General features: G+C 41.7%; 1 protein-coding gene across 5 annotated transcripts in view; it reads left to right on the forward strand.

The window, feature by feature from the left end:
* AK5 (adenylate kinase 5) overlaps window positions 1-20,069 on the forward strand; it is a gene marked incomplete at its 3' end in the record, with an annotated part of 166,652 nt that overhangs the window by 119,643 nt on the left and 26,940 nt on the right. For all 5 annotated transcript variants that reach the window (XM_081143612.1, XM_081143614.1, XM_081143613.1 and 2 more), the window contains exon 10: window positions 2,675-2,719. In XM_081143612.1, coding sequence (XP_080999738.1) covers window positions 2,675-2,719 — 45 coding nt within the window. The remainder of the gene's footprint in view (window positions 1-2,674; window positions 2,720-20,069) is intronic.

Raw genomic sequence — 20,069 nt, forward strand, 5'->3', positions numbered from 1 at the left:
AACATAGGACTTTTCTAGTCTCCATGGGCTACTCTGTGAAGAGACTGGAGCATGTCTCTGATTAAAAAGAACAACAAATCATCCTTCAGTGTAAAAAACAAATGATTCGAAGGACCCCAAATTTACTTTTTCCCTCTGCTTCCAGCTCTTCCTCCCCTGTCTTGTTCTCCTTCTATCCCCAACCCAATTCTTTATGTCCATTCCTCCCCGCTCTCTCATTAGGCCTTTCACTCAGCGCATAGTGGATTCCTGCAAAAAGGTAGAATTGTGTATATAAATAAACCACCCAAATTTCACTAAAAGTAAATTTTATGAATGAGAATAATGACCTAACTTTCAAAAGTACCAATCATCTACATAAGATACGACATATAAATCAGTCATATAGGTTAAAGTGTAAAAATTGTAATTTTGTCACCAGATGGGAAATAAAAACTTTCTACTCCCTCTCCAGGTAATCATATTCTACCTGTCATTTTAGTCTACTCACATCCATAGGATGAGCAAAAGCAATTACTTCCTGAACCAGGAAAAGAGCCCAGACCTCCACCTAGACTAGGAGCTCAAGGCTGACTCCATCCTGTCCCACTCTCCAGGGCTCTCCACACTGAGAGGGCTGCTCCAAGAACCTCCACACCCCAGGGGCCCGGAATTCCAACAAAAAATACCAAATACCTTTGAATTTTAGTGCCTTTACTTTAAAATTGCATGCAAACTTTTCGTGAAGTGAAAAGGTGAAACAAATCACAATATCCTACATTGCAACATATTATGGTCTGTTCAATTTCTTGCAGTTTGCAAAGTATCTCCCTTAGATTAAGGGTTAACAAAAATAATAAAATACTCAAAATTATCTTCAACTACTCTGTCTGTAGTCACATCTGTCTAGCTGAGAAAAGCATTCAGCTTCAGTGTTTTGTTTGTCCAGCATGGTGCTCTGAAAACATGACTTTGAATGTTAACTCTTGGTGCCATAGTCCACAACACTCCACACCCATCCACCCCACTGGTTTAGAACTTTTGCCTGTCCTTTGCCTAAGCACATCAAAGAAACCTTTCTGAAAGTTCTTGTTTGTGGAACCAGCCTGCCACCCTCACCACCATCCCCATGGGTGTCAGACTAAAGCTGCTCAGAAATTAGCCAGTCAAAGAAGGACTTGAACATGGTGACTTTCACTCTCCTAAGGCCTGTGTTTTAAGCTTTCACTATCCTCATTTGCCCAGGATGGCCTTTAGGTTGGAACAGTAAAGTGGCTTCTACTGAATCCCACTCTGAACTTCACAGCATCCTGAACTAGCCTACACCTGTGCTCTTGATCTGCCCAAAAACTCTACCTCCAGGGCAGAAGGCTGACTCTGCCCTGGCACGGTTGAGTAAGGGCCTGCTAACTCTCCTGCTATGATAGCAAGTTCAACTCTTGGTCACATGTAAAGCCTAATCTTCATAAATAAAGCTCTAGAGCCTTAAAGCAAGAGTGAATTATTTGTCTCCTCCCCTCTCTGAAACAGTCTTGGGTAGGACTACTATCTCCTCTGTCCTCAGATCCTCACTCTAAACATATTTTTAGTTTGAGGCACCCCTGCTTCCAGACTCAAGCAGTAACCATTGGCATTTTCTGAGCCCAGAGACCCGGAGCTCACAGAGCCATTACCAATTCAAGTTTTCGGTTGTGATCATCTCTTCAAGTGACTTCACTCTCACCCAAGGCTTCTTAGAATTTTAGTTTACTTTAGGAAGATATCTTAAACATACAGCAATAGTAGCATCATAACTATGGCCAACGGACAAAGGGGGCCATTTCCTCATATGGCCAATTTATTTACAGGAACCACAGAATCATAGGTATTTGAACCAAATTAGAGATCACTGGGTCCAACATTTCTTTTACAGATGGAGAAACTGAGGTGCAAGGAGAAGTCATTTGTGTAGATCAAAAATGTAGCTCTTGTCTACCCATCCCTCATGGCTACCTACTATGGCAGATGACAACTGAGCATCATTTAGGGCTCCACAAACTTTAGAGGGTTTCACACTTTGCCAACATTTCTAATCATATCTTTGCCTCAAAGCAGTGGTTCCCCAAATTCAGTCCTCACTTGCCCCCTTTCTGATTTTTGCTTTATCTCTATACTACTTATTATACTATATATTAGTTACTTAATATTTTTTACTAAATTGACTCTGTTATTATTTACATACATTTATTTTAAAAGGAAATTTTATATCACTGGAAAATAGCATTATTTCCTGTAAATAGGAACTATTTGTAAATTATTGTGTTCCAGACTCTCTACTTGTATCTTAACCCCTTTATCAAAGAGAGATTAGCAAGTGTTTAAAAATGTGAAATAACTCACAACTGAGAGACACTTAAGATATTTTTTAAATAATTTTTTTTTAATTATCTTTGTGAATAATGCTATGTAATGGCTTATCAGTTTTACTACCTAAAGGCGATAATTTGGGTTTAAATGAAAATATGTTACCTGGATCTTGGAATAAGGCTGCAGGGGTCACCGGTGTCCTTTAATTATGGCTTATTAACACATTTACTCAACATCAAGCTTCTTTCCAAATAAAACTGCAAGGTTTTGTGTTTTACATAACCTGAGTAAAACTAGGGTTTCAATACAGTACTTCTCCCTGATAACTTAAATTATTCTTACTTTAAAGGTGTCATGGAAGATTTGAAGAAGTGTAAAATTATTTTCATGATTGGTGAGTAACAGCCCTCAAATTTTCTAATGTAGTTGCTAATAGTAACAACTTGGTAGGGGAAAGGCCATTCATTTCTCACCCTGTTTTGAAGTCTTGCCCCTTTTTCGGTTAAGTAACACCCAGAGGCTTTCGGATTGCTCCTTTGGTTTGCACAGTGTTATATTGCCTTTGGATGGGTATCTTTTCAGCACAGACGACATAGGGTTCTCCAGGGGCCCTCCCCACTTCACCACTCAGTTGGGGGGCTGCTACCCTCAACTGTCTCCCACATTCAGTCATCCACCAATTACTTACTGAGTGTTAGACCCATGCTGGGCAATGAACAGGGATCTCAGAGCTTCCATCTTAGATGAAAAAGAAGAACTAATCGAATTATTATCACAAACTTAGGAAGGATACAGGGAGCAGAACAACCTGCCTGGAGTGTTTGGGGTAGAATTGGGTTTTTACTTTATACAGAGTGATCAGGGAAGGCTTCACTGTGGAAGTGGCATTTGAGCAGAGAACTGAAGGAAGAGACCGAGTGACTGAAGGGATTAATGGTGGGGGGGGGGCGGGGAGTAAGAATTCCAGCCAAAAGAACATGTGTTAAGTAGTGACAATTCTAGAGCCCAACCTGAGTTCTGTTTCTGACTTACTTGCCTCTGGTTGACTTTAAGCTTGGGATCTGGATGGACTCTTGCCACACTTATTTTGCATTCTTTTCAGGAAGTAAAAGTACATTATTTCTATTTCTTACTAAAGAGAAACTCATCATCCTTAGTAAAGAGAAATTCATCATCATCATTTCAAAGAAAATTTTCCTTTCCACATTTTGTTTAGCTTTTATCTCAGAGGTCAAATTAAGAAGAGGAGAGGCTCTTTAAACTTGTTCAGGAATCCAAAGAATGAGCCTTTATTATCACATAGAAATCTGCATTTTTAACAATATGTTCCCCAAAAAGCTTCTAAAAATAATACAGGATATTTTGTGGTTGTGGTTACTGTCTCTAACATTAATATTATTTCAGATTTACCCATTGTTTAGCACTCACAGTTGAATTTTGAAACATATTTTCAAACATCACTTCTATGGGTCTAGGATAACAAAAGATTTCCCCTCACGTGTTCCTAAGTCCTGTGCCCTTCAGAAGATCAAAGAGCACAATTTAAAATCTTTGGCATCAGACAAAGCTTGAGACCCCCAAGGTCCACAGATCACACTCAGAACTGCTGCTCTGAGCAACAGGCTTTTCTTATATCCAACCAAACTCTCCTGTATGTCAACTTATTGGTCAGTCACTATTCTAGTAAACAACTATTTCAGCTTATTGTGTGGGCAGTAGAAGGTACAAAACCGCTGTGATACGAGGAAAAATAATTGTTGTTCTTTCAGGGTGTTTACTGCTTGAAAATTAAGGTTTTAGTTCCAAGCACTTCCTCGGCAGATGGCAGAATGATATTTTGGGGCTGCATTATTACTGCAGGTCAACTTGAGCTTGTGAAAAATACTTGGGATGTCACAGATACACCCACAGCAGCTTTGATGATTCTTAATAAACAAGAGTCAGTTGATTTCAGTGAAACAAGTGTGGTTTTATCTATATCAGAAGATGGTTGGGTTTTTTATTTTTTAAATTATTGTCTTGGCCTCAACCAGAACCACAGTGGAGCTTTAGTATTAGCAGAGGCTACATTGACATCCTCTCTGTTAGTCCTAACATAAAATTAATATTCCTGGTGCACTCTCCCCCTGTTTCAAAGTATCCATTCATTCCTTTTTGTCCACGGAAAGATCTAAACTCCTTAAATGGGCCTTCAGAGTTCTCTCCCTACTGGCCTCGGTGTGTCTTTCCTATTTCCCTCTGCACCCCGTCTTCCGCGCCAACTCCACCTGCATCATTATTATCTCTTGAACGTTTCTCAGTTTTGCCAATCTTTTCACTTGAAATGTCTTCTCCCCTAGCTAGTCATGCCTCAAGGTCAGTTAAGTTCTGACTCCCTGTCAAGTCTTCTCTAATCATCAGCCTTCCACCTCTGAGCTCCTCCATCCCTGTGTCTGCATCACTCATTTAGATACCCCGTAATGACTAGAACAACAGATATTTGTTGGAATAATGAATTGTTTCAGAAGCAGTGTGGTCATTTTCCCTAACAACCGAAATAGCAATTGGAATTCTTGGAATGGAACTGACAGGGAGCTTGCCGCTGTAGTGGTTTGTGGCAGGATGGTTTTCAGGTTAATTATGAACCTTATCAGGTGCTCCTTAGTGTAGCTGCCACCTTGTCACTGAGGACAAGCAACATCAACTCTCTCCTTAATCCCCTGCCTCCCCCACCCCTTGCCCTAAGCTGGTGCTATTTCTTGCTCATTTGCAAAATAGTTGTAGGTGGAGGTAGGTAATTACACTGACTGTCATCTGAGTGGGGGGAAATGTTCTGGGAAAGTGGACCAAAGGTGGCAGGGATGGACCTCGCTGGCCCTTCGAATGTTTTGTGACTATTACCTCTTTGCTCATGAAGAAAGCAGCTCAGTGGCTGTTTATAGAGAAATACCTTCCAAAGGACAGATAGTGGATTTCACAGGATAGGACCTGGTGATCAAAAGGATTGAAAAGGGTCCTATGGCCTTTGGTTATTCACACAAGATACAGAACTGTGTTCATGTATAGGACTGGGACTCAGTCATTACTGAAAATGAAAAATTATTTGGCAAATGTAAAAATGCCCTCATTAGATCCCACTAACAGACTCCCAGAGTTTTTCACAAATTTTTCTGGTACATTTCTCTCTCTCTTTTTTTTAATCTCTAGATCATCTCTTATGCCCTCTTTTTCCCTTGCCTGCTTTTCATAGCCTGCTTATGCCCAAAATGTAACATGACCTGAATTCCCATTAATTCCTCTCCAAAGCCTTGGTAGAAGTGCTTCAGTTTGGAAAATCACCTGACTTCACAGATGAGGTGTGATACTAATGGCATAATAATCGAGACATCATTCAATGGCTTGAACTTTCCATGTGTCGGGGACACAGATGGCCTTGTGTGCCTTGGCATTGGTGCTGATAAGCTGCCTTTAAGTAGTAAGCTTTGAGAGGTGCTCGTGCAGTATGTATGTGTTATCCTGTGCACAACTAGTCCTATTTATTTCCTGGGAGAAAATTAGGGCAGTGAGAATATTTGCTCAAAACTTAGTATGTCAGTGAATAAACCTACTTTTTAGAGAGTATTTTCTTGGGGCTCAGGTTAAACATTTTTGGTGAAATTGACTCACATGTTTGGTTAAATTAAAAATGGAAAACAACTTGGGGGAAAAAATGAAAAACAAATCTTAATTATGTTAATTTGATGCAGGTGTAATAGAAGCCAATGTGTATTGAACACTTAACCACACTAGGCACTATATACAGTGCTTTATATCTTACTTAATGCTTGTATCCACTCCATGGAGTCTTATCGCCATCCTGACTTTCCAAGTAAGATGTTAGAGAGTTAAATAAGTGATGGATGGGGCTTGAAGACTGGGATTTTTCTCATTAGCAACAAGTGCTGCCAGTTGTTTTCCTTGAAGGGACGTCTTGCTTGCTTTCATTTCAAGAAAAGTTTGAAAAGCCGTAGTTTATTTGTTAATCGGTCTTTCAGAAGGTGAAAATGACGTTCAGCTAAAAAACCAACTAGTTAAGCCACTCAAACAATGACGCAGCTCCTTTTCTCGAGAAAACCATCATACCTGGGTGTGCTGCAGGGCCTTTTGAGCTTCGCATTTTGTAACACAAAAGATTAGGATGAGGTGTGCATAAGGGTCAAAATTAAATTAACCTTTTTACTGCTTCATCCAGGGCGTTCTTAAAATAGCAGCATTTTACTCTCCTTTCCTTTTTTTTTTTTTACTGTGAGTTCATAGTGGTGAATACATGACTAGTAGACTTGGATGCTGCTACCTTGATTTGCACTAGTTCTACAACGTTGCTTCTGCACCATCAGTGAAAAGCAAATAACCTTGTAGTGTCATAATGGAAATAAGGAACTCCCACAGTCTCAAAGTGGACAGCACTTTGAGAACCACCACTCTAGCATTAATTGGGGTGTGGGGAGTTGAACAGGTATGTGAAACCCCAGATTTAGCATTTAAGAGATCTTGGAGGAGAATCCCCTGTGCCTTGTTTTCACTTGTTTATTCAAAAGCAAATAACCTCAGAAATGTGAAGGAGGCATCAGGAAAAAGGGGGTGCATCTACGAAAGCCCCTGTTTCTCTGGGTTACTGTGGGCATGAAAAAGTCCTGAGTGTTTCTCTGCGCCCAGTGGTGGAAGGGATTCCTGAATGAAAATTTGGGTGCTTGTCAGAGCTGAGCAAAGAGGAGTACGTCAGGAGGACCAGCAGGAGACGCCAAGCAGGGCTGAAAGGAAAATAGAAGGGGTACAGCTCTGGGAATCAACAAGGGAAACCCAGGACTGGAGGAAGGATTAAAAAACCCTTAAGGTGTGAGAATAGCCCTGACATGAACACTGAACTTTGAACTTATCTAAGTCTGCTCAGGATGTTATAAGAAAATACCATAGATTGAGTGCCTCATAAAGAACAGAAATTTGTTCCTCACAAATATGCAGGCTGAAAAGTCTAAGTTCAGAACACTGACAGATTCCATGACAAGTGAGGGCCCACCTCCTGGTTAATAGACAGCTGTGTTTGCTATGTCCTCACATGTAGAAAGAGCAAGGGAGCTCTCCAGGTCCTCTCTTATAAGGGCACTAATTCCATTCATGAGGGCTCCACCCTCATGACCCAATCACCTGTCAAAGCCCCACCTCCTACATCACTTTAGACCCCACATCACTTTAGGTTTTAGGATTTACTTACATATTGGGGGGGAGGGGGACATTCAGTCTGTGGTGTAACTGGACTTTCAAGGTGATCAGATATCATTGGCCTGGACTAAGAAAACCCAGGCTAGACTTGATTGAATTTCCACTATGAAGTGCAAACAGGCAGCTCATGAGCTAGGCTGGGTTTACATAGAGAAATAAGTTTCCATCTGACTCCAAAGCTTGTGGTCTGTGGAACCATCCCTGCCCTAGACACAGACGCATAATTGCCACCGCTCTTGTTCCCCGAAGCTCCCTCTGGCACCCTCCTGGGCCTACACTTGTATTTTCAAAGTCCAGGCCATTCAGGATGGGAGAGTAAAGGAGGAGAGATATCAGGCTACTTCCCAAGAGGGCCTCAAATGCATTAACAAACCATGCATGTCTTTCTGATGTTGGAGAAATGTAGGCATTGAGTGCTGAGTATGAACCTACTTAATTACATAAACCTTCTCATTGCAAAAAGTCTCTAAGTCATGTTGAACCAGAACAAAACTCTCTTCATTTTATTAGACCAAATTAATAAACCTTTGTCAAGGGCTTACTATGCATAAACAACTGTGAGAATCACAAGGCATTAAACAGTCCTTGGAACAGTGCATGGAATGGCAGAAGTGGGGTTTCTTTATGTTTTTTAAAATTATTTCCTCTAAGAAAGGAATGTTCCTGAGCTAATTAAGAGTCATCCAGGAGGGCAAATTACTGCTAAAAAGAACAGAACACGAGTGAGTGAGTTTTACCAGGTGAGGTGAATGGAAACCTCACACCTTCGCACTCATGGTCTCCCTACCCATTTGCTGAGAGATCTTTTGGGAAGCGCCATTAACTCACCACCCGACTCACCTAGTGAAGTTGCAGGTGCTCAGCCTGTGGACTCAGTCAAGGCCACATCTCCAGGCCTAACTCACTGACAGCCTCTTTTGCTTGTTTTGAGACCCTCGAAAAGTGATCAGTGGACACTGGCTATAGACACTAGGAGAACACAGCACTGGAGATGAGGGAACACCCAGAATCTTGTATTTGTATCCAACCTCTGTGGTTTCAATCCCTTAGGCTCTCTGATTTTCTTTTAAAATGGCAAAATAATATTTGTTCTCTGTCCACCCCAAGTTTGAGCAGCCAATGAGCTGACTTGTTGCTAACTGTTCTCTTGATCGGAAACATAGCCCTAAGGAAGTGAACTGTGACAACAGAGACATAGCCCTAAGGAAGTGGACTATGAAGACGAAGCCAAAATCTCCATCCTGTACCCAAAAACATTTATATAAACTGCTTCATAACAATATTCAACTAACAAAAAAACATTTAAACTAACATATGCTGGTGACTTAGTATGTTCCAGATACTGTGTTGTCGTCATCTTATTTAATCCTTGTACCAACCATCAGTACTCATGTTCTACCCCATTTTATAGATGAGGAAATGGAGGCTCAGAAAGGTTAAGCAACTTCCCCAGAGTTACACAGTGAGTAAGTGACAGAGCTAAGACTCAGACCAAGTTGCTCAGACTTCAACGCCCATGCTCCAGAAGTGTATGGAGATATGTAGTGAAGAGGCCGAAACGTAGGTGAGGTTGTGGGAGTTGACGGGGGAGGGAAGAGTTTGCCGTAATAACTTGAATATGTGCCTCGATTTTCTGTCTTACTTTGTTCCTATATATCTCGTTATTAAAGTCTAAAAATAAAAACAAAATAATAAGACATCAAATGAACATCAATAAAACAGACCTCTGAGTGCCCCAGCCACGTTTCTCCCAATTATGTGAAATTCTATGTAAACCTCAAAACAGGAAATGATTTGAATCTGTAAAAATACCTGAACCATTTCTGAGCTCTGTCCCAATCAAACACATTATTTCAGAATATGTACACTGCATCTTTTATAAGAAGACATATCATGGGTGTCTTTTTAAATGAATATTACCAAAACTCTGTCAGAGGGCCAGCCGGTGTGGCTCAGTGGTTGAGCATCAACCCATGAACTAGGAGATCAGGGTTCAATTCCCCTGTCAGGGCACATGCCTGGGTGTGGGCTCCATCCCCAGTCGGGGGCGTGCAGGAGGCAGCCGATCAATGACTCTCCCTCATCATTGATGTTTCTCTCTCTCTCCCTCTCCTTTCCTCTCTCTGAAATCAATACAAACATATTTAAAAACACACACACACAAAAGAAAACTCCGTCAGAGGGCCATGACCACAATGAGCAAGTGTTGGAGAATGTGATGGAAGCTTGGTGCTTCTGAGACACTCTCTGTGTTGGATGGGGTTCATTGACTGCATATTGACCCCAAACAATGGAGGTGGAGGGGAAACTAGCCTAAGCCAGGGGATACATACACTTTAAGGACGCTGCTTAAACTCCCCTAGCTTTATTCTCTCACTGCTATACTAAATTCTTCCTTTAGATATGTAGGCCTGTGGGTGACTTTCATTAAGTCACTTGACATATTTATTGAGTCCCTACTACATACTGCACAGGGATAGGCCTAAGCATGCAAAGGTGAAAGGCGCCAAGGCGCTCCTGGGGGCGGGAGCAGTCAGCGGGCCCGGCACGCACGGCAGAGGCCAGGTGACGGAGAGAAAGGCTGGGCGGGCCTGGCGGGTGGGGGGGCCCTCAGCTGATCCTGAGGAAGAGCAGGACTTGGCCGAGCGCTAGTGGGAAGAAAGCTGGGGGCCCAGGGCAAGGAGAGGGAACAAGGGTTCAGGAGAGAGCCGCGGAGGCTTGGGGTGGAGGCAGCGAGAGGCAGGGCTGCAGACAGGCAAGGCCCAGAGGGCCGGGCTGAGGAGCATGCGCTTCATCCTGTGGCGCCGGGGACCTTCGAGGCTTTTACCCCATCACTTGTCAGCAGACCTGGGTTTCAGAAAGACACCGGCGCAGGGAGAGGGAGCCTAGGCCGCGGCAGGGAGGCCAGTCGGGAGGCCACGTGGACGGGTTCTGGAAGCAGAATGCATAAGAGAGTTTTGGAAGCAGGACGCATAAGACAGAAAGATCCAGGGGAGTGAGAGGAATTAGCATTGCTCACCAGTGGCTAGTTTAGACAGCCAGGTGAGCAGAGGTGCCATCAAGGAGATAAGGGATGTGGAGAAGAAACGGGTTTTGAGAAAGTGATAAAGAATTCAGCTTTAAACATCTTAAGATTGAGATGCTTGTGGGCCATCCAGGAGGTAATGTCCATTAAACAAGAGGTTTTTGAAATCTGGTGGTACCCAAAATACTAGTTCTGGGTGTAGACACAGACGTGGCATTCGCCAGGGGTCATTGGTTGGTGAAGCCACGTGTGTGCAAGAGGCCACCAGTGAGCTCAGTGTGAAGCTAGAGGAAAACTGAGACCCGGAGTCTAAGAAGCCCCCCGGGGCCAGAGCAAAGGAGAGAACAGAGAGGAAAGTGGAATGTCAAGAGCAAATGGTGTCCTTTGGAAGGCAAGGGAGGAGAGAGTTTCCATCTGGAAAAGTTAAATAAAATGTAACAAAAATTGTCCTTTGGGGTTGGCAGCTGAGGAGTTATTGGTGGCTAAATTTAGAGAGAGCAGCTCCAGTGGAACAGAAAGGAGTCACGTCAGTGGGTTCCGTGGTGATTGGGTAAGAACATGAGGATTTGTACAGTCTACACTTTCAAGAAACGACTGGGACAGGAAAGACTTAGGGCAGCTTCTAAAGGAAAAAGAAGGTCAGAAGTGAAGTACTTTTAAAATACGAGAGTCAAGCCCACTTGTTAAAAAGAGAGTCTAGCTAAGAGCATGAATTACTCGAGTTCAAATCCCAGCTCCCCCGTGTCCTTGCTGTGTGACCTTGGGCCGCATCCTTATACCCAGTGTTCCTCAGTTTCTCACCTGTAATGTGGAAGAAATGGTCGTACCTAAGGGGTGATGTGAGGATGACATGAGTTAGCACGGCAGTGCTCTTGGTAAGTATTCAACAAGCATTAGCTATCCTCGTATCTGTTACATGCTAAGTGAGCGGAGATGACCAGTAAGAAAGAGAGGATCCTGAGAAAGGGGATTAGAAGCGTTTGGAAGAGGAAAGGATACCCACAGCTAGGGGAGCCAAAAACAGAGGTGAAGAGGTTGGGTAAGCTCCTGTATCTGTTTCTGCTGTCATTCGTTAAAAGTAAACACTCCCTAAGGGACTGGCCTGTTAAGTGGGGTTTCGCCTAGAGCAGCTGTGGTTGGCTGGGATCAGGGCCAGCAGAAGTGAGAAAGTATCTCCTGGGCCTTGGACTGAACCGTGCCTGTAGGCTGCACTTTCTCCTGTGAACATTCCCGCAGTTGTTTACAACAGAACAAGGGTTTTACTGTAGAAGAGCTTATCTAGCCTTGAGGAATGAAGCAGAATTAACAAGCCAGTAGTTCAGCAGACAATGACAGTTTTAGTTTCCAAAATGCAGGTATTCCCACCCTGGCTGGTGTTGCTCAGTTGGTGGGCGTCATCCCGAGCACTGAGAGATTGCATGTTTGATGGTTGGGGGCTCAGTCCCAGGTAGGGATAGATGTTTTGCTCTCACATCAATGTTTCTCTTTCTCTCTCTCTCTAAAAACCTATTTAAAATATCTTTTTTTTTTTTTTTTTTAAAGTAACATTCCCAAAGTGTTTCCTTTTCATTTTATTCCAAGCTCCAGAAACAAGTCTCAGGGCATATTTTACCTATAAATGAAATATGTTTAAACCAACCATCAGTGATCAAGGCAATGAAAGACTCTTTCCTCTTGTAACTGGGTGGTTATTTTGCTTTAACATGACAGGTGCCTGTGACCCAGCTGATATTTTTTTCTCATATTGTCAGGAGCACTGACTGGAGATGTTCCTCATGGTTCTCCCATGCTTTGAGAAATGCCTTCTACCAGGAAGTTGATCACTGAGTTAGTGCCACACACTCGCCCATCCACACCAGCAGAATGACCTCAGGCTAAAATGGAAGGAACCTTTTTAGTCCAATGTCGTATTTTCCTGTTTGGACTAACTCTTGTAGTAAATGCATGGGAAGCTGGCATGGGCAGAGCAGCATGTAGAATACAGTCTTGTTTCTCTCCCTCAGCGTGGTCTTGGTGGAGCTGTTGCAAAACCTGAAACTGCCCCTCGCTGCAACATGCATTGTTGAAAAATGTTAAGCAGTGAGAAACTTAGCACGTAATAGACATTCCATATAATTAGAATGAATGAGTGAGTGGGTGGGTGGGTGGATGGGTGGATTGGAATGCAGCATGATGAGAGCTCAGAAGAAGTTACTGTCCCCCAAGTTCCCCAAGCTCAGTTGTGGTAAATAAATAGCCATTGTCAGAAATAAGGAAATGTTTTATTACTCTTCTATGTGGCTTCTCCAGACTCACCTCATGTCCTACAATAGCTGCTGGTGCTCCAGCCATTATGTCCTAACTCCATTAAACAGGGAAGAGGAAATAGGGAAGGGGAACATCCTTCTTCCCTTTTGGGTCACTTTCTGGACATTGTTTTCACCATTTCTGCTTCTATCCCTTTCGTCACAAGGACACTTTTATCTGCAAGGGAGGCTGGTAAATGTATACCAAATAGCCATGTGCCCATTTAAAAGTCATGAGGTTTAATTTTTGGAGTAAAAGAGTACATAGAAATTATGTTTCTGCTGCAGATTCTAATGCAGGCATCCTTCTCCTGGCAGCAGGGAAAGTGGGTTTGACTTTATTTTTTTAAGTTTTCGCTTTTAGTCATCCCTGGTAGGACTGAGTTTACCAGATGCCCATGGCAGCAGTAGAAAGTAGAATTAATCTGGACCTCCCAGAGGTCTGCAATCCACCCTCAAAGCCAGGAACAGTAGCCTGGTAAGCGGGCAGGGCTGCAGCCTTACTTCTGAAGTGCTTCTTCGGGCAGCAGCCCAGCAGTGCCTCTTGGGCTACCCACCAAAGCCCCAGTAATGCCACCCCTCCTCTCTCATACTCCACTGTGGTGTCAGTGAACTTGGAAGGGACTCTCCTGGCCTTGAGCCCTAATGGAGGACACTGGCTGCGTCTCTTGGTCTTCCCTGCAAATGAGAGGGTCTCTTTCCATTGGACAGCTACTGTCCTTTGGAAGGTCTTCCTAAGACTCAGTCAAAAATATGCATTTTTCATCAAAATGAGATCATGCACCTTGGAAATGTACTCTTTGCACTTAACAAAATACCATGGGCAGCTTTCCAAAATTGTAAAACTGAATATTTTTGTCATTTTTAACAGATTTTTTGCAATTAAACTGAAACACTCAAATTATAAGTATTTAGCTTGCTAAATTTTCACTAAGTGGACAGACCTACCTTCCTAACAAGCAGATCAAGTATGAACACAACCAGCATCCCCTCAGCCCCATTCTATTCACTGCCCCCTGCAAAGAATGCCATAGATATTTTTGAACTCTATATAAATGGAATCATACTGGATGGATTCATTTATATGCATCTTCTTTGAATACATCATTTTAATCACTGCATACTATTCCTTTACATTGCTGTATTATAATGTATTCAGTTTTTTCCCATTGTAGTGTATTCCCCCCTTTTTTTTTACTTTCATTAAAAATACTGTAATGAATATCTATGTAACAAAACAGTTATTTCTTCCCCCTGAGGAAAAATCCATAAATGTAGAAACATTTAAGACTTTTGACTAGTATTACCAAATTGCCCTTCAGAAAGGTGGCACCAATTTTATATTCTCATCACAAGTATAGGAGACTTTTAGTTTCTGTGGTGTGACCCAAAATTGAACACAAAACTCCAGATGTAGTCCAATGAACATCCACCAAATATGCCCCTGCCTGTCTTAAATATCCTCACTTCTTTCTACAGTACAAAAACAGATTGCAAGCACAAGTATGCTCCAAGTTCTCTGACAAAAACAAACAAAAACATAGACTGGTAGAGCTGGAAATCACCTTGGAATTTATCAGGTCCAACAAGCTTATTTTCAGATGAGAATACAGAAGCCCAAAGAGGAGAAATATCAGAGCAGACAGGTTCCCAATGAAAACAAAACCAGAAAACGATGTGTAGAGAAGAAGCTGCAAAGAAACAAAACAAAATGTATTTTTTGGCATTTACATTTAGGGTCAGGAGAATGTTTTTCTTTTTACTTTTCTGAATTACCTATGTCATCAATAAGGAATATATATTTCTTTCACAGTGGAGGAAAACTATTTTCTATAAAAGAAGGGAAAATAGAAGGGAGAGATTGTTTATAAATTCCCAATTATATTCCTTTAATGTGTGCCTAAGATCATAGGTGAAGGGGCTACAAAATAGTAAATAAGGTGGCTTCATAAGTTTGAGAAGCATTTAGAAAGAGCAATGAAATCCAAGAATTCAAAGACCAAAACAAGCAGAGCCATAGGAAGCAATTTTTGGAAGGCTGCAGTATGTAAGTTGGGTGGATAGTGTCTGGAACAGGCCTTGGAAGCCGCTGGGTAACGAAACAAAGGACAGGACCTGCAGTGGTGTTTCCTCGTGAGTTGTTGAGAAATCTGGTCTCTTTCCTGTTTGGAGATGGGTTTAGGATGGAGATGGGGTTAGGTTGCTCTGAACTTTAGGAGCTCATCCAGCAGCATGGGGCAGAAATGTTTAGGAGCCACCACTACGGTGCCTGCCCTTTCCTCTCACCCAACACCTGAACCTTCCTTGTCTTCTGTTGATGGAAGAGTTAGAGTCATGCAATCCAGTTTCAGAGTTTTATCTTAATTAGACATTTCACATGTCTCACTGTGCCTGTGGTGGGTTTTAGCTGAATGATTCACAAAATCATAGTGTTCAGGTTGTCAAAAGAGAGAGGAAATCATGTCCCTAAAGTCTCCAGGCTAATTAGCGGTAGAGCCTGATAGGGTTGCTAGATTTAACAAATAAAAATACAGGACAACTAGTTCAATTTGAATTTTAGATAAACAGTAACAGTGTTAGTGTAAATATGTCTCACGCAGTATTGAACTTGTTGATGTCCTGTATTTCATCGGGCAACCCTATGGGGCCGTGATGGAAGCCCCGCTCCTGGTTGACTGAAGACTGTAGTGAATTTCTGAACAAATCTGATTTCCTTACAGGAGAAGCTCTGGAGTTTAGCAGTTACCAAGGCACAGTGGGCCCCTGGGCACAGTTTTTCATCTGCATAATAGGTTTCAAATCTCACCTACTTCAAATAGTTGTCAGGATTAAATGAACTATTACAAATGACACACATTGAGAAGATACTTATTAGATCAGATATCAAGTCAAAAGCATTGTGAGCCAGATACCTTTATCTGAACAGTCTGCAGTGACACCTCAAACATGATTGTCTCTGAATTACCCCATTGGTACAAAATAGGCCACACTCCCCCACCTCTTCTCTCCAGCTTGATGCTGAGAAAACAAAAAGTTCCCTTCATCTGCAAGAGAGAGGATGGCCCTGCTATTGGTAAGGCAATGAGATTTTTATTCACCATCATGACAAGTATTCATCCATGATAGAACCATCATCACAGCATTATTACATTGTAAATATAAAATATAAAATATCAACAAAGACTCCCTGCAGTGACCACTGGGAGTTCACAGCAAATTGCTTTCCTTAGATTATCTAGTCTAGAAGTTTCAAATCGAGCTCATCATCAGAATTCACCAGGGGAATTTTCTTAAAGATCATCCTTTTATTATGAAAATATTTCAAACATTCAGCAAAGCTGAGAGAATTTTATAGTGAGCACTTGTATATCCACCACCTAGATTCTACCATTAACGTTTTACTTTAACTTGTTTTATCACATATCTGTCCTCCTATCCACCCATCAGTACAGCTTCTTTTTCCTTACGTATTTCAAAGTAAATTCAGATGTCTGTACATTTTCCCTGGGGAACTTTCTAAAACTGTAAATTCCCAGGCCTCAGCCCCAGAGGCTCACAGATTGATTGATTCAAGAAAGGTTTTAATATCCCACGTGATTCTGATGCACAGTCAGTTTGGGGATAGTAGCAATCAGAAGAAGCTACATTATACTGTAGTAACAAATAAGCCTTCCTGAAAATCTCTGCGGTGCAGAACAGCAAAGATGTTTGTTCTCCTGTTTCCTCCTCTTCCTCCTCCCTCTCTTAGCAGTCTTGTTCTGGACTAATGCTACGTGTTTATCGACAGTTCACTGGCCTTCACTCTGGTGACCATGCTGATTGAGTCCTTGCTATCTAAAACATTGCCAGTGTCATGGCAAAGAGAAAAGAGACATGGAAAACCTTTTATTGGAAAACAGAAAAAAAACCTGTGCCTAAATATGATATATCTACCTCTGTCCACATTTCATTAGCCTAAGCAAGTCACTTGGGAACTTGAGTGGGGCTGAATAATCTTTCCTCAGGAAGAAGCACTATGGAAGGGAAGCTGGATTATTTAGAATGAGTAATGCAAAATAGGCAAGGAATCTAGCATCCAAAGAGACAAAGTGACTCTCTCAAGATCACTCAGCTAGTCCAATGCAGGAATGATGCAGAAACAACATATCCTAATTCCCAATGTCATGTATAGGGCTACCTCCCTGTAGCTCCCAGATTGTTCACCACTCATTCATTCATCTAACAGCTATTGAGTGCCACTATACACCAGGCATTGATAAATAGGGCACAGGCTCTGCCATCAAGAAGTTTCCAGTCCCATATAAAGTTCTTTCATATAACCTTTATTGACCCTATCACTGTCATATTTCATCTTATCACCAAATAACCTGAAGCAGCAGTGCATTTCAGACTAATAGAGATGTTGTCTGAGGATAAAGACCTGTTTTTCTTCATTTTTTCCAGTCAGAGAGAGTCAGTTCCTACCAACAGCCTGCTAAAACTCAGCATGGTAATACAGCTCATCCCAGACACAGAAAGTTTAAAGAGACTGACTCATGGTCCCACAGTGGTTGATTGAGGATCATTCCTAGGGCACAGTCAGCTCATGCATGATCTGATAGCGTAATAGCTTTCCTCTGAAAGGAATCATTTAATCATAAAAACCTGAACCCACCGTTGGATCCCATTTTCATTTAGAGAGAAGGAAATATTTCAAGGGTTAGCAATCTGGTAGATTTTTAAACAACTCTGAGGATTACCTAAAAATAGGATTGTTTGATTTGCAAAAGATACTTGATACCTTAACAAGCTATCACTGTGAAGCCCATCCATCCTTAAAGATGTTAAAATAGTACCACGATATAAAAATGCTGTGTCTGATCTTTGTAGAAGCACGGGGTACTAGAGCTGGGCAGGGGGTAAGCTTCACTAACACTAGCTGCCTTACTTAACAGATAATAATTGTGATGCTCACATGAGTGTTACACTATGCCAGCTACGGTTCCAAGCAATTTATATGTATTACCTAATTTTGTCGTCACAACTAATAGGCATTATAATCTTCCCTATTTTATAATTGAGGAGGTTGAAGCTCAGAGAGGATAAGTAATTTGATTAAAGCCATCTAATCTTATAAAGGTCTGAGATGTGAACCTGGAACTCCAAGCCTTTGGTCCAGTGGGTTTTTTTTATGTAAAAGGGAATAGAGTTGTCACTTTTGTGGGGCCACACAGCTCCTAGACATTGCCTGTGACACTATGCAAGGTTCTGGGAGGACCCCACCTAAAGCCATTTCTGCTCTGTGTGCTTCACCTTGGCAAAGGAAGGAAGAGAAATGTAATTAAACTGTGTGTCCTGGAAGCCAAGGGAAGAGAGAATTCCCGGGTGTCTGTCAGTGCTGTTAAATGCTACTGAAGAGTCAAAGGTGGTAAAGACTAGAAGAAGGTCATTAAATAACATGACAATTATGCAATCACTGTTGAACTTCAAAAAGTCAATTTCGGAGAGTGATGAGTATAAGAGGTAGCTTGTAAGAGTAAAAGGAGTCAATGAAAAGGAGGAAATGGAAAAAGGCAGTTTCAGGCTACTAGGGGGAAAAGGGAAAGACTATAAGGACAACTAGAGGATGTAAACAATGGTGGAAATATTTTTATTTGCATTGGGGAGAACCAAGCATGTTATTATACAGAAGAGAAAAGATGGTGCCAACTGAGAGAAATTTAATGTGCACAAGAAAGAGAGGGTGAAGAGTTTGGAGTAGGCAGGAGGAGAGGGTCCATTCATCAGTAAATTATTTTTCAGCCACTATTATAAAGTGTCTACTGTGTTTTAGTCACTGTGTTCGAGCACCATGGTGAGAAAAGCATACCCATACCCTATACTTGTGGGCCATAGAGTCTAATATGGAAGACAGACTTTAAGTAAATATATATATATATAATATAAATATAATATATAGTTATTATATACTGTGAAAAGTGCTGTGAAGGAAAATGCTACAAGAGCCAAAGCAGAGAAGTTAGCCTTAGGCTGAAGAGTTATATAAAGTCTTCCAAATAGGAGAAAGAAGGGATAGAAGAAACATATGTGTTCAAAATGTTGAGGAAAGAGAGAATCTTCACCTTTTTAGTGAATAGGAAGACTGAAAATGTGTAAGAGTGAGAGGAGTTAGACTATGTTTGCAGATTTGAGGACAATGGGGAAATATGTTAGAATCCATCCATGGGCATCCAATTTGGTATCAGCAACAGAGAAATGTATTTGCCAAGAAGCATTAAAAGCTATTATGAAATTAGCTACTATGACCCAGTTGGCTTGGTTTTCTGACTTTCTCAAGGAATTCTCAGCAACCCAGAATAGATGCTTATAAAGTAAATGATGGGTTGGGCAGAGAGAGTAGCCTGGTGGTTCTCAGGGCAGGCACAACAGAATTCAAAGGGAGCAAAGGATTCAAAGTTACTAGAAAGGGCCTGGTGTCTGGCTGAGCAGGGAGGTAAGTGGAACCCAAAGGGTGTGGACCAATTCAGTGAGGTCACAGTGAGGACCAAGAGAACAGAGAACAGTTGAGAAGAAGTGAGGTTAAGGAAAAAGTGAAAGGGAGAAGACAACGTGATGAGAGTGGGAGGATAGACTGGTATAATGATGAACTCTCAGGTTGAGCCTAATCAATAGTGAGCTAAAATTGCATCAGTGATGAAGGTCATTGGTTCTAAAGAGGTTTAAAAATGCTGAGGTTGGAGTGAGATGGGAATTAAGACCTGGAGAGCTTAGCTGACAGCAGTTAGAACCCAGTGAATGCTGTGCCTTAGAAAAAGACCTTGAGTTTTCATAACCAGATACATATATTTGTACATATATTGTCAAGTGTGTGTGTGTGTGTGTGTGTGCACATGCATGTACACACATTGAAATATATCTCACTGGCACGTGGTCTGGATATCTTGAAGTGATGGCTAGTCTCCAGACTTGTTGGATTATGTTTCTTTCAGACCTTGGTATGCTGGATGACAGCCCACAGATGTAACTCAGGAAGAGCTAGCGGACTGAGTAACTTCCCCTTATTTACCAAGCACCAAGTTTTTGGAAAAGAGATAGAACAAGGGAAATTTTCATTGAGATTTGTGACAAAGGGACTGATTTCAGAGACTTTTCAAATATAGACTCAACTTTTCAAAGTTGCTTAGCAACTGATCAGGTATGGGAGATGAGGATGATGG

This window comes from Miniopterus schreibersii, assembly GCF_964146895.1.
Source record: "Miniopterus schreibersii genome assembly, chromosome: 8".
Classification (NCBI taxonomy): Eukaryota; Metazoa; Chordata; class Mammalia; order Chiroptera; family Miniopteridae; genus Miniopterus; species Miniopterus schreibersii.